The sequence below is a fragment of the Prionailurus bengalensis genome, chromosome F2 (genome assembly GCF_016509475.1).
Source record: "Prionailurus bengalensis isolate Pbe53 chromosome F2, Fcat_Pben_1.1_paternal_pri, whole genome shotgun sequence".
NCBI lineage: Eukaryota > Metazoa > Chordata > Mammalia > Carnivora > Felidae > Prionailurus > Prionailurus bengalensis.
In genome coordinates, this window is record NC_057353.1 from 17,034,552 (window position 1) to 17,048,879 (window position 14,328).

Here is a 14,328-nt window from a genome sequence, read left to right on the forward strand (position 1 = left end):
AACAAAAACAAACAAATGGGACTACATCAAACTAAAAAGCTTTTGCACAGTGAAGGAAACCATCAACAAAACAAAAAGCCTACTGAATGGGAGGAGATATTTACAAATGATATAATCAGTAAGGATTAACATCCAAAATATATAAAGAACTCACACAACTCAGTATCAAAAAACAACCCAATTAAAAAATGAGGAGAGAATATGAACATTTCTCCAAAGAAGATATGCAGATGGGGACACCTGGCTGGCTCAGTGTTTGATGCGACTCTTGATCTCAGTCAGGGTCCTAAGTTCAAGCCCCACGCTGGATGTGGAGCCTACTTAAAAGAAAAAAAAATTTTTTTAATTAAAAAAAAAAAAAGAAGATATGCAGATGGCTAATAGACACATGAAAAGATGCTCAACATCACTAATCATCAGGGAAATGCAAGTCAAAACCACAATGAGATATCACTTCACACAGATCAGAATGGCTACTATTAAAAAGACAACAGGGCACCTGGGTGGCTCAGTTGGCTGAGCATCTGACTGTTGCTCAGGTCATGATCCCAGGGTCATATGATCGAGCTCCCACATCAGGCTCCGTGCAAAGCATGGAGCCTGCTTAAGACATTCTTTCTTTCTCTCTCTCTCTAACTAAAAAAAAAAAAAAAAAAAAAAAGACAAGAAATAACCAGTGTTGGCAGGGATGTGGATAAAAAAGAATCCTCCTGCACTGTTGGGAATGCAAAAAGGTGCATGAAGTTTCCTCAAAAAAATTAAAAGCAAAACTACCATAAGATCCAGTAGTTCCACTTCTGGAAATCTATCTGAAAAAAACAAAAACACTAATTCAAAAAGATATACACACCCCATGATCATTGCAGCATTATATACAGTCAAGATATGGAATTAACCCAAGTGGCCACTGACAGATGAATGGAAAAAGATATGGCATATACATACAATGGAATATCACTCAGTCATAAAAAAGAACAAAATCTTGTCATTTGCTACAACATAGATGGAGCAAGAGGGTATTCTGCTAAGTGAAAACAGTCAGGTAAAGATAAATACCATACAATTTCACTTATCTATGGAATCTAAAAAACAAAGCAAACAGACAAAACAGAACAGAAACAGACTCATGGAAACAAAGAACTATGTGATGGTTGCCAGAGGGGGTGGGCAAAATAGGGGAAGGAGATTAAAAGTACAAACTTCCACTTATAAAATAAACAAGACATGGGGATACAATGTATAGCATAGGGAATACAGTTAATAATAGGTAACAATTTTGTGATGGTGGCAGATAGTAACTAGATTTAGATGGTGATCACTTAATAATTCTATCCTTCATAAAATATACATTTACTGAGAACCTACTTTATGTTAAAACACTAAGCTAGTTGAGTAAAAATATATGTAAGACTGAAAACATCAGAATTTTCTAAACCAAGTTGAGTAACCTGAATAAAAAACTTAACACTATGCTTTAATTTCCTTATCTATTAAAAAAAAAGGACAGCAGGGGCGCCTGGGTGGCGCAGTCGGTTAAGCGTCCGACTTCAGCCAGGTCACGATCTCGCGGTCCGTGAGTTCGAGCCCCGCATCAGGCTCTGGGCTGATGGCTCAGAGCCTGGAGCCTGTTACCGATTCTGTGTCTCCCTCTCTCTCTGCCCCTCCCCCGTTCATGCTCTGTCTCTCTTTGTCCCAAAAATAAATAAAAACGATGAAAAAAAAAATTAAAAAAAAAAAAAGGACAGCACTGTTTGCTCTGCATATTTCACTTACATATAAAGATTAATTAAAAATATAGGTAAAAGCATTTTATAAACTATGAAGTATAATATAGAGACTACATACAGCAATTAAAAAAAAAAAACAAAACATGCATACCTTCTGAGTGAGGTATGGATTTTCCCAAGGTTGATGGTCTACTGTACTACAATAGGGAAAAATTTCAACCAGTGCAATGTATAGTAATACTTACAATGTATAGTATACAGCGGTATATAACTCTCCCAGAAGGAAATTCTGTATTTTAGCCACAGGGATATATACACTACTCTCATGATTTGAATCATACCATAATTAATTAAGAATTAAATTTTGTCTAATGAACTTTCATAGTTTATTTCAGGCAATGTATTTGCTATTCCCTGGTCTTGTGCATAGAATCTAGTATGAAAGAAATCTCTTCAATTTACATTCTATTCCAACCAGGTTTGTACACAGAAGGTCTGTCTGACTGGCACTGATAAGTAAACAATCTAGGAAGTTATTAAATGTTCACAAATCTGAAGGTCTATCATTTTACTGCACAAATTACTGCTATAAAATATTTCATTAAGAAAGTAATTCTATTGCTTACACAGAATTTATTACAAATAGGCCCAAAACGTTGCTTGTCTAAATTTCAATTATAAAAGTAATTCTATCCCTCATACAGAATTTATTACAAATAGGCCCAAAAAGTTGCTTGTCTAAATTTATTACAAATAGGCCCAAAAGGATGCTTGTCTAAATTTCAATTATAAAAGTAATTTTATCCCTTACACAGAATTTATTACAAATAGGCCCCCGAAAATTGCTTGTCTAAAAAAAAAATAAAAGTCATGGGGTACTTGCAAATATATTTAATAGTAACATAATAAAGATCAAGTTTAAGTACAGGAAAATGTATATACATTTATATAAGCACCTTCCAGGAAGCAGTTTGGCAATTTCTGCCCAACGATTTCCCAGCCGCTTATGTGCTTCATAGATGATCCTGTCCTCCTCTTCTGTCCAGGAAGACTTCTTTACCTCAGGATTCAGATGATTATGCCATCTTTCTCTACACTGCTTGCCTATTCTTCCTTTCAAATGTTTTGCAATTAAAGACCATCTTTTTGGCCCATATTTCTGAACTAATTCAATAACCTAAGAAACAGAAAAAACAAAGTTTAAAAAAGCAATACCTTTTTAAAAGTTTATTCATGGGGATGCAATGTACAGCACAGTGACTATAGTTAATACCGTAATGCAGGGGCGCCTGGGTGGCTCAGGGGGTTAAGCATCTGACTTTAGCCATGATCTCACAGTTCGTGAGTTCAAGCCCCACATCAGGCTCTTCACTGACAGCTCAGAGCCTGGAGCCTGCTTTGGATTCTGTGTCTCCCTCTCCCTCTGTCCCTCCCCTGCTCATGCTATGTGTCTCTCTCAAAAATGAATAAACATTAAAAAAATTAAAAATAAATAAAAACTATACTGTAATGCACATCTGAAAGTTGTTAGATCTTAAAAACTCTCATCACAAGAAAAAAAAATTTTTTAACTATATATGATGACAGATGCTAACTAGAATCCTTGTTGTGATTATTTAGCAATACAAACCAAGAGCAAATCATTATGTGGTACACTTGAAACTACTATAGTGTTACATGTCAATTTAACATGACACAGTGAGAATACATCTCAATTTGAAAAAGCATTACCTTGATAGAATTTTAAAACACAACTCAAGAATACTATTTCTTTTAAATGCATTAAATCCAAACCACAACTACTAATTGTTAAGTTTATTTAAGTTAAGTTACTAATAAGTTAACTAATAAATACTAATAAATACTAATTCAGCATTGGCCAAGTACAAAAGTTTACCTCAAACTTATCTAAAATACAATGTGCTAATTAAAGTGACTTGTAAGTTAAAATGTTATCACTGAAAATCAATTTAACGGTAAAAATGTTGAGACTTATAGATTTTCTACTCTTTCTTTAAAAAAAGCTTCAGTTGGAGGCCAAATACATCAGTTTGGAAGCAAGAAGGATCTACAAAGTTATTGTCTTCTCATTTCTTCCTTTCTCATACTAAAAGGATACAGAACACACATTATAAAACCTATCACTGACCATCAAGTAAATCTTACCAGTTCTGAGCCTAGTAAACTTTTTTTTTTCCCTTGAGTGGCAGGAAAAAATGCTCTAATTCCTCAACCCTATTAACAACATTTCTGCCATAAAGAGCATGAACTAAAGCCAATTCCTAGCGGAGGGCAACAACTTTCCCATTCTTCTCAGTCTTTTATAAAACAAACAATTACCTTAATATCGAAATCACCAAACCTTTTAGAAATACAGTGCTCTGGTATCTATCTTATTTTGGGGCATTTTATAGGTCAAGAGGGAAGGTTAAGAATGACTTCCTCACATATCATGTTATCAGATAAAATTAAAATTAAATTAAATTCTGTTTTTTAAAATGTTAACTCAATTTTCAACAAGCTATACCCTAAATGTTACTAACCTAAGCTCTAAATAAGATAAATAAGCTAATAACATTTTTCCTTCTGTAAACTAAACTCACAAAGAAAAGCTATATATATTATACTTGGTTTGACTCAATTCAGAAAAACTATATTTCAAGACCTTCAACTTTCAATTCTTCTACAAGCAGCAACCAAATCAAAGTGATTTAAACATAACCTTTGTGACAAAACAATATATTAGGAAGAAAAAAAAAGCCAATCCACCTACACAGTGAGAATAAAATATATGAACATGTTACCCTCTGATCTTCTTCTTTAGTCCAGGGACCCTTTATCAATTCTGGATTTAAAACTTTCTGCCATCGATGCTGGCACTGAAAATCTGAACGATTCTGAAAGAATTGATAATTTTGTTATTGAACAATTGTCTTCCAGAAAGCAAGTCAGCCTAAACTCAAAAAGAAAGTCTTCAAGAATAATGCATTCAATAACATTCTTTAAACTGTAATATTTATCTTATATGCCTGTGTCTCAATTCATTTTTAAATTAAAGTCTCTGGCAGGGCTTAGACTATATATTTTTAAGTGTATTTCTCTACACTGTGCCTTATAACACAGATACTGCCATGAAGAAATGTATCTGAGCACTTGGGTGGCTCAGTCGGTTAAGTGTCTGACTTCAGCTCAGGTCATGATGTCACAGTTTGTGGGTTTGAGCCCCATGTAGGGTTCTGTGCTGACAGCTCAGAGCCTGGAGCTTGCTTTGGATTCTGTGTCTCCCTCACTCTGCCCCTTCCCCATCTGCATTCTGTCTCTCTCTCTCAAAAATAAATAAACATTAAAAAAAAATGTATCTAAGATTGAGAAATAAAAGAGAGTAAACAGAAAACTATACAAAATAGACAAATGAACTCAAATAGCACAGCGGTCTGGATTCATACAGTACAGCAGTACTTAACTCTATACAATTTAAAAACCCCCAAAGGCATTACTAGGCCACTGCATGGTACTTAAAGGATTTTTATACATGATGACATCCAAGTTATCAAGAAAAAACTAGAGGCACCTGGGTTATTCAGTCGGTGGGGCATCTGACTTCAGCTCAGGTCATGATCTCGCAGACCATGAGTTCAAGCCCCACATCGAGTTCTGTGCTGACAGCTCAGAGCCTACAGTCTGCTTCGGATTCTGTGTCTCCCTTTCTCTGCCCCTCCCTGCTCACACTGTGTGTGTGTGTGTGTGTGTGTGTGTGTGTGTGTGTGTGTCTCAAAAATAAACATTAACTCCTATGTATAATAAATAATAATAACAATAGTAAAACAGTTAACTTCATGAATGATAAAAATATTAGAAGTATATAAAGGGATAAATACAAATACTTTGTTTACCAGTCACTGCCTTTGTGTCTAGTGGGTCTCAAGTTATTTTTATTTAAACTGAGTTTCTTCATTTATGGCTTCAAAACATCAATGCTGATCCATTTTTAAGGCTATCATTTTCTTCAAAATAATCAGACTGCTCCTGTATGTGCTTGTAGCATTTCTTTGTTCACTTCATTTGCTGCTATACCCTCAAGTTAAACTGGTAAACCTAATATAAATAACTTTTCTAATTTAGTTTCCATTTATCTAACACCTGCTAAATGTCAGGAAATATGCCCAACATCCTATATGTCATTTCTAATTCTCCCAACAATACTACAAAAACGAGTACTATTATTTACATATTATAGACAAGGAAGCTGAACATCAAAGAAGTTAGTAATTTTTCTAAGAGCAAACAGCTAGTAGAGCTGGCACTTGAATATAGATCAGACTGACTCCAAAACTTACGCACTTTCCATTATCTGGTCTCAATTTTCAGGTTATGTTGAAAAGCATCATAACAATTTAGAAAGAACATAGGTAATCTGATTTCTGATATCCACAGTAGTCAAAACAAATTCAAATGTGACTATTTTGCCTCCCTACCTTTAATGCAGTAAGGAACAAAAGGAATATATGTAAATTATAAATTTATAAATTTTGTAAATTATAAACTTACATACTAATGAATAGCATGTGAATAGTATGTAAATTATAAAATTATATACATATGTATGTATGTAATATAAAATTACATACATACATACTAATGAATAGCATGTGAATAGTATGATGAACGAACAATAAGTAGAATTCTTTTAAAGATCAATAACACCTTAAAATCCAAATAAAGGTTGACAAACTTTCAACAGAGCTTTTTCTGATTTTATTGATTAGGTGCCAAAAGATTTCCATACATTTAACTTCTCTCAGAATGTTTTAACATTTATCAGCAGATATTTATAAAGCCCCACCCAAACCTAGTGTTTTCATTTTAGATTAGTAATCTTTTTAGGCCCCTATATAAACTAATTACTAGAAAAATCGGACTTTTTAAGCCTTTGGCCACTATAGGAAGATCAGAAAAACAGAGATGTTTTTAGAAAGGAAATCTAAGTCTGAAATAATGAAGACACATTTTTGAAAAACAGCAAATTTAACCCAATAGCTTATGTTATCCATGTTATACATAGAAGAAAATATTTCACTCACTTGAAGATGACTAGCAATTAGAGTCCAATCATCAGTTCCGTGTTGTTCAACCAACTTCTTTAACTTATCATCCTATTAAAACAGGTGTGAAAATTAGAAAGCTTTCTTTCCTTTGCCTATTCCTCTATCGCTAAATATAGATAACTGTCTAATTCTTTCATGTCATATCTGATTACCATTAGTAGAAGGATAAGCCACTGTAATACAAGCTCTCCCATTTACTACAGTGTTTCTGTCAGTCTTAACATCATACCACTATTCACACCTCTGGTGGAAGAAAAATATGTGCATATCAGTTGATGAATAGCTTTTCTCATGTTTTGCTTTTCAAGATCTTTAATTCCTTTATTAAATATTATTAACCAATAAGTACAAGTATGAAATTACTAAACCTTATCATGTAATTACCTCATCTCTTGTCCATTTTACTCTGTTCCAGAGTTTCTTCAATCCTTTTTGTTGTGGTACTTCATAATCATGATCAGCATACTGGAGGTCATCATCCTCATCCTCACTAAAAAAACAACAACAACAACAACAACAAAAACACAATTGTTGGGGCGCCTGGGTGGCTCAGTCGGTTGAGCATTTGACTCTTGATTTCGGCTCAGGTCATGATCTCATGGTTCATGAAATAAAGCCCCTTGTTGGGATCCACACTGACAGCATGGAGCCTGCTTGGGATTCTCTCTCTCCCTCTCTCTCCACTGTGTGTGTCTGTCTCTCTCTCTAAATAAATATATAAACTTAAAAAAAAAATTGTGAAATCAAGAATTTTATGCAACTTTGTAAATTCAATCATTGAATCTGTGTATACAGGTATGACTGAAGAAGCCACCCAGACTAAAAACATACGTCCCAACAGATTATTCAAGATATAACAAAGTAAGAGTTATACAATGTAGAGTAGCTATAGTTCTTACTGACACCAGGAGTTGATATGCCATCAGGGGTCAATTGTAGACAAGGAAAGAGTTTATGTCATGCTAAGGAGTTTGACTTTCATTCTTTATTTGACCTTTATCCTAAAGGGTCAAAGGACTTTAAGTAAGGGAGTAAAACACAAATATCTCATGTTTCAGAAAAATCACTGGCAGGATGTAGAGAAATGGAGGAAGACCAATTAGTAATTTTTGATAATAATCCAAGTAAAAAATCATTAGGGCCTGACACTGGTAAGGGTAAAATACAAAACACAGTCACATCCAGTTAAAAGAAACAATGGAAGAAATGATCCATTAATGTTACAATAACAACAAAAAAATTAAAACATGTAGAAATAATATGAATATACAAGATCAAAATATAGTAAACAACAAAACACTATTGTAATACACATTAGATCTGAACAAATGGAAAAACATTCAGACCACATTCCTGGATAGGAACAGAATTACAGATGTCCATTCTCCCTAAAATAATTCATAAATTTAAATTAAATTAAAATACCATTATATTTTCAGAGGAATTTAAACATGCTGATTCTATAGTTCATATGGAAAAGTAAACAAATAGCACTACCCAGTGAAGACATACTGTAGAGAAACAATAAATAAAACAGAATACTACCGGCACACAGATACACAGATCAATGGAAGAGACTAGAACATTCAGAAAAAAACAAAATCCAAACGGGAATTCGGTAAATTTTAACAGTAACATATCAAATCAGTGGTGTGAAGATGGATTTTTCAATAAACGGTAAGGCAGAGGGTAACAAATTTTAAAAACAAACTTTGAGGGGCGCCTGGGTGGCTCAGTTGGTTGAGCATCCGACTTCGGCTCAGGTCATGATCTCATGGTTCGTGAGTTCAAACCCTGCATCAGGCTCTGTGCTGACAGCTTGGAGCCTGGAGCCTGCTTCGGATTCTGTGTCTCCCTCTCTCTCTGACTCTTCCCAGCTCATGCTCTGTCTCTCTCTCAAAAAATAAATAAATAAATAAATAAATAAATAAATAAATAAATAAATAAATAAATAAATAAAATTAAAAATTAAAAATAAAAAAAAATTTAAAAACAAACTTTGAGTCCTACTTTAAAATAAAAAACTTTAGGGGCGCCTGGGTGGCGCAGTCGGTTAAGCGTCCGACTTCAGCCAGGTCACGATCTCGCGGTCCGTGAGTTCGAGCCCCGCGTCAGGCTCTGGGCTGATGGCTCAGAGCCTGGAGCCTGTTTCCGATTCTGTGTCTCCCTCTCTCTCTGCCCCTCCCCCGTTCATGCTCTGTCTCTCTCTGTCCCCCAAAAAATAAATAAACGTCAAAGAGCATTTAAAAAAAATAAAAAATAATAATAATAATAATAAAATAAAATAAAATAAAATAAAATAAAATAAAAAACTTTAGATGAAGCAAATATATTTTTAAAAAAACGAAACTGTAACAATACTATTTAAAAAAAAAATAGGGTAGGCCTGGGCACCTGGCTGGCTCAGTCAGAGAAGAGTGTGAGTTTTAGTCCCATGTTGAGTGTAAAGATTACTTCAATAAATAAAATTTAAAAAAATAGGGTAGGGGAGGCTGGGTGACTCCGTTGGTTAAGCATTGGACTCGATTTCAGCTCAGGTCATGATCTCATTTCATTTTGTGGGATTGAGCTCCACACAGGGCTCTGTGCTGACACCACAGAGCCTGCTTGGGATTCTTTCTCCCTTGCTTTCTGCCCCTCTCCTTCCCCTGTGTGAACACGTACACTAATGCACACACACATTCTCTCTCCCAAAATAAATAAATAAACTTAAAAAAAAAATAGGATAGAATTCCATCTTTTTATATCCTTGAGTAGAACAGATCTAAATATAACAAAATCAAGAAACCATAAAAGAATAAACCAACGAAGGTAGTAATAGTGGCAACAATAAGAAGCGCATGAAAATGACAAATATGAAAAAAGTAGAAAAAGATTTTGCAAGGACTCAATGACTCCAAAATTTCTGGCTTTGGGAGCATAAACAGAGCTATCCACCAAGATAAAGAATAGAAGGAAAAAACAGAACTTTGGGAGGGAGAAGAGAATGGGGAGAGTCTCAGGCAGTTTTGGACTAGCTAATTTCAAGGCACTTGAGAAATATATAAGAGGAGATATCTAGAATAGCACAGTCCAATAGAAATATAATGCAGCCATATATGTAATTTCCTAGTAGCCACATTTTAAAAATAAAAACATGTCAAAATAATGTTATGTTATTTAATACATTAAAAATTATCACATAATCAACATAATCATGAGCTACTTTACATTCCTTTTTTCTTACTAAAGAAAATCTAGTGTGTATTTTATACTTAGAGTACATTGCAATTCAGACTAACCACATGTCAACAGCTCAATAGCCACATGTGGGAAGTGGCTATCCTATGGGCAGAGCAAATCTAGAAGGCAACTAAGCCCAATATCTTCAGCTCAGGTAGGAGGCCTAGGGTGGACACATAGTTTTGACAGTCACCAGCATACAGAGAACAATTAAAGCCATGAGAGCACAAATCCCCAGAAGAGACGGCAGGTCTTTATGATAAACTGAATCAGAAGACTTTGAGTAGCTAGAGGACTGAACACAGTCATGAGCATCTGATAATAACAAGAGCTAATATTTATTTAAACTTTCTAAGTACCAGACATTAGGTCGTCTATGAAATTTCTCTCTTAAAACCCCACAACAACCCCAAGAAGAAAATATTATTATTATTCCCATTTTACATAATAGGGAGCCTTGACTTAGAAAATTAACTTCTTGCCCATAGTTATGCCAAACACAGCATGACTGAACTCCAAAATCCACTACTTAACCACTATACTACCACATAATAGAAAAACAGGGAAGAACCTGGAAGACACCAAAGACACCAGAAGAACCAGGTTCTAGTTACAACTTTACTTATTTTGCATCTTTGGACATATTAACCTCTTAGGGCTTTAGTTTACCTGTTTGTGAAATGAGCACCTACCTGATAGTGCTTCATTAAGGATAAAATTAAATGAAAAAACACATAAAATACCTCATATAGGATTGTGGCACAGAGAGGTAGTTCAACATTAGTATTATGTGCATAGGCTGAATGACCAGCAATATCCATGATTATTTCTATTTCAACTCTTTTCCAAAAATTCACTCAGATTTCAAACAGTTAACGTTTGATGATTTGTTTAATCTCAATGTAATATATTTAAGAACATGTGGGCAGTTCCTAATATCTACACATAGTTTAGTTCTTACAAAACTGAAAAATGGAGGCCTAGATTTAACATATACTGTCTACAGATGCTTTGCAGGAACTTGATTTCCCTTGATTTGTCACTTCTATAGGACCAAAATTCTTCATATCTGACCAAGCAAGACTCCAAGAACCCCAAGTCCCCTACCTATATAGCTATCTATCTCTGCTTCAGTTCAATACATTTCAACATTCCAATGCTCTCTCACTAAGGCCAGTGTCTATTTGTAACATTAATCTGCCAGTCCCACTTTCATATATGCTTGTTTTGTTGAACTAATCTGAAAATAAAAGTTTAAAAAAATAAATACCTGTTATTTGCTGCCATCTTCAGCTATCAGAAATATCACCTGATTAGCCAAGATGAAACTGTTACAATGGAGATGGTTCAGGATCCAACGACTTCATAAATTTCTAAGGCTACCAAATCAGATAAACACCATATTGAGGCTTTCTGCCCCATTTGTATATATTCATGGCATCTACCCTTCCTTTTTTTTTTTTTTAATTTTTTTTTTCCAACGTTTATTTATTTTTGGGACAGAGAGAGACAGAGCATGAACGGGGGAGGGGCAGAGAGAGAGGGAGACACAGAATCGGAAACAGGCTCCAGGCTCCGAGCCATCAGCCCAGAGCCTGACGCGGGGCTCGAACTCACGGACCGCGAGATCGTGACCTGGCTGAAGTCGGAGGCTTAACCGACTGCGCCACCCAGGCGCCCCTACCCTTCCTTTTTAATGCTCATCACATATGACAACCTTCCCAACCAAATAATAAGTTCAGGAGTGCAAAGACCATATCTGATACATTGACCTCTCTGCACAAACACAGTACCTATAATATTTGTAAAATTAATGATTATTGAATGATCTTCCTTACTTTTACCTCCTCCAAGTACTCTGTATCCCAAAATTACCTCACTCCCTTCCAATCCAATCAAAATTTCCACCTCTCTCAGTACAACTGACCTCAAGTGGATATGAGAAAGAACACTTTTTTCTTTTTTTAACAAATGAAAATATCCTTAGGAGAAGGTGAAAGGCATTCCCATTTATTAAAAAGGACTTTCAAAATCCAAATGCACTTCCAAGTGGTAGAATTTTAATTGTTTATTTGCTGAAACAAAATATTCAGTACAGAATGGGTTCTTTAGGGTATCTACTAATATTGCCTAACCTTTCCTAAAACTGTCCCTACCAACACTGACACTTCCTGCCATCCCAAAGAGCCCTCAGTCATGCTTTTCATAGCTTCCCCTCTTTCTTCCCTCCCCTCAGATCCCAACAGCTTCCACAATAGCATATTTGAGACTGCTTTTTAAAATTGGGTTATTTCTGGATCAAAACAATATTTAATTTGGGGACCTGCCTATATAAATCTTGAGTATTCAAAAAAATATCTACATCTGTACAAAATTCACCATGGGTTCTTATCAAAATATTTTAAGTTAAGGATAAGAGTCTAAAGATGTTACTTGGGTCAAAAGACTAGTGTGCAAGCAGCAGTTTTCCTCAAAACTTGTTCAACTTTAAGATTCTGCCTCATTTTTTAACCATATACTTGATTTGTGAGAAATTTCTATTTCTACATGCGGTTTCATTCTCTGTTTTGCATCAGCATGGTCATCAGTTTCAGACAGAGTTATACAGCCCAATGTTCAGGAAGCTGGGTTTTTTGAGTGGGTTAGTGTGAGGGAGGATTAAAGTAGAATTCTTAGAATCATCTCTCTACCACTGGGACTTTCCTAGAGTCTATCCACCCAGCTACTTCTTAGTTTTAGCATAAAGTTATTTCTATATTAGTTAAGTAATTGTTAAAGGATGATGTAACTTTTAAATAAGTGTGACAGAATAAGATCCTAGAAAATTATCAATATCACTAGCTACAACAGAATGATGCCTGAGAATGCCTACAATTTGCCAAGAAAAAAGAGAAGGGATAAAACTCCACAAATAATCTCACCAACATCCCACTTTCACCATTTAACAGTAAAAAAGTTCCATTGCTTAATAATGGTTAGATACCATCAAAACAAATCCGTTCTATTTTCTGCTTTTCAATGTCTTCCTTTAGCATTTCTATATTATAGCAATCAATAATGATAATAACTGAATAAAATCAACTCCCTACCTTATAAACAAATAAGCCACTTTTAACCTAGAGTGACTGATCTAGAAGACAGCAAAATGGGTGAAATTATTGGTCCTGTCACAAAGCAAAAATAGAAGAGGAATTTGGTTTCTGAATCTTCATCCAGGACTTGGTTTCCAAAATTACTCTTCCAGTTCTATTTTTTAAGTCAAAGAAAATATTTATTCTATAACTGTCTAATACATAAGCTAAGCACTACATTAAAATGAAAAGGTTTTTTTTTTTTTTTAATTATGAATGAGCAGTGATTAGGATGAGTATTAAACAGCAAAGTGAAATGCATGCACACATACACACATAAATACTATGACTCATTAGGCCAGGAAAATGGCTAAGAATAACTCTACACTAGGCATGAGCTAATAGGATATTACAGTCATAACTTACCCTGTGAAATAATACACAAACTATTCTTGACAATATTAACACAAAATACTTGACAATATTAAGATAAAACATTAGGGAGAAGTTCAATTTTAAAGGACATTAATTATCTCACCTAAAAAGAGTAATAAAAGGTATTGAAAGGAAGAACTTGAGAATTTTTTAAAATTTACTTTTATATGAAAAGAAACTATTGGTTTGAAATTAGAGATATATCAAGTTCTTTAAAATTGGCTCTAATAAAATCACTTCAACTTGATCATATTTTAAGTCATGAACTGCATCAAATCTGAAATTTTTATCAAAATCCAAAATTATATCTTTATTATACTGTCTTAACAGGGTAATTCTGTATTTTTTAAAGTCCAATTGAATTCAAGGTATGAAAATTTACCAGGTTGATTTAATAAAGTGAAATCAGGCCACCCAGTGGTTAATATTATGTACTGCATACATGCATATTTTATTTCCAAACATAGGCTGCAAGCTAGCATCATTATAGTAAGACAAAATTGACTTCATTTGACCATTACTAATAGCAATACTGAAATAAATACTGAAGGGAATTTTACCTAGCTATTCATAAATGAAAATAATGAGAGAATTTTTCTATTTTATTCCATTAGTGTATATATTTTTAAATGAGCAAGGATGATTACAAAAGGGTTCAAAACAGGATATATATTAAATCTAGAAATTACCATACAGACCATAAAATCCAACCCCCTATAAAACGGATTTAAAAACTTGGATATAGAGTTTACTTGCTTTCCTAAAACA

General features: G+C 34.3%; 1 protein-coding gene across 1 annotated transcript in view; it reads right to left on the reverse strand.

The window, feature by feature from the left end:
• The window catches only part of MYBL1 (MYB proto-oncogene like 1), a 44,973-nt gene that overhangs the window by 27,010 nt on the left and 3,635 nt on the right, over positions 1 to 14,328 (reverse strand). Inside the window, 4 exon segments of the mRNA XM_043602211.1 lie at positions 2,684 to 2,904; positions 4,532 to 4,624; positions 6,809 to 6,880; positions 7,217 to 7,322. Of these exon segments, the coding sequence (XP_043458146.1) occupies positions 2,684 to 2,904; positions 4,532 to 4,624; positions 6,809 to 6,880; positions 7,217 to 7,322 (492 nt within the window).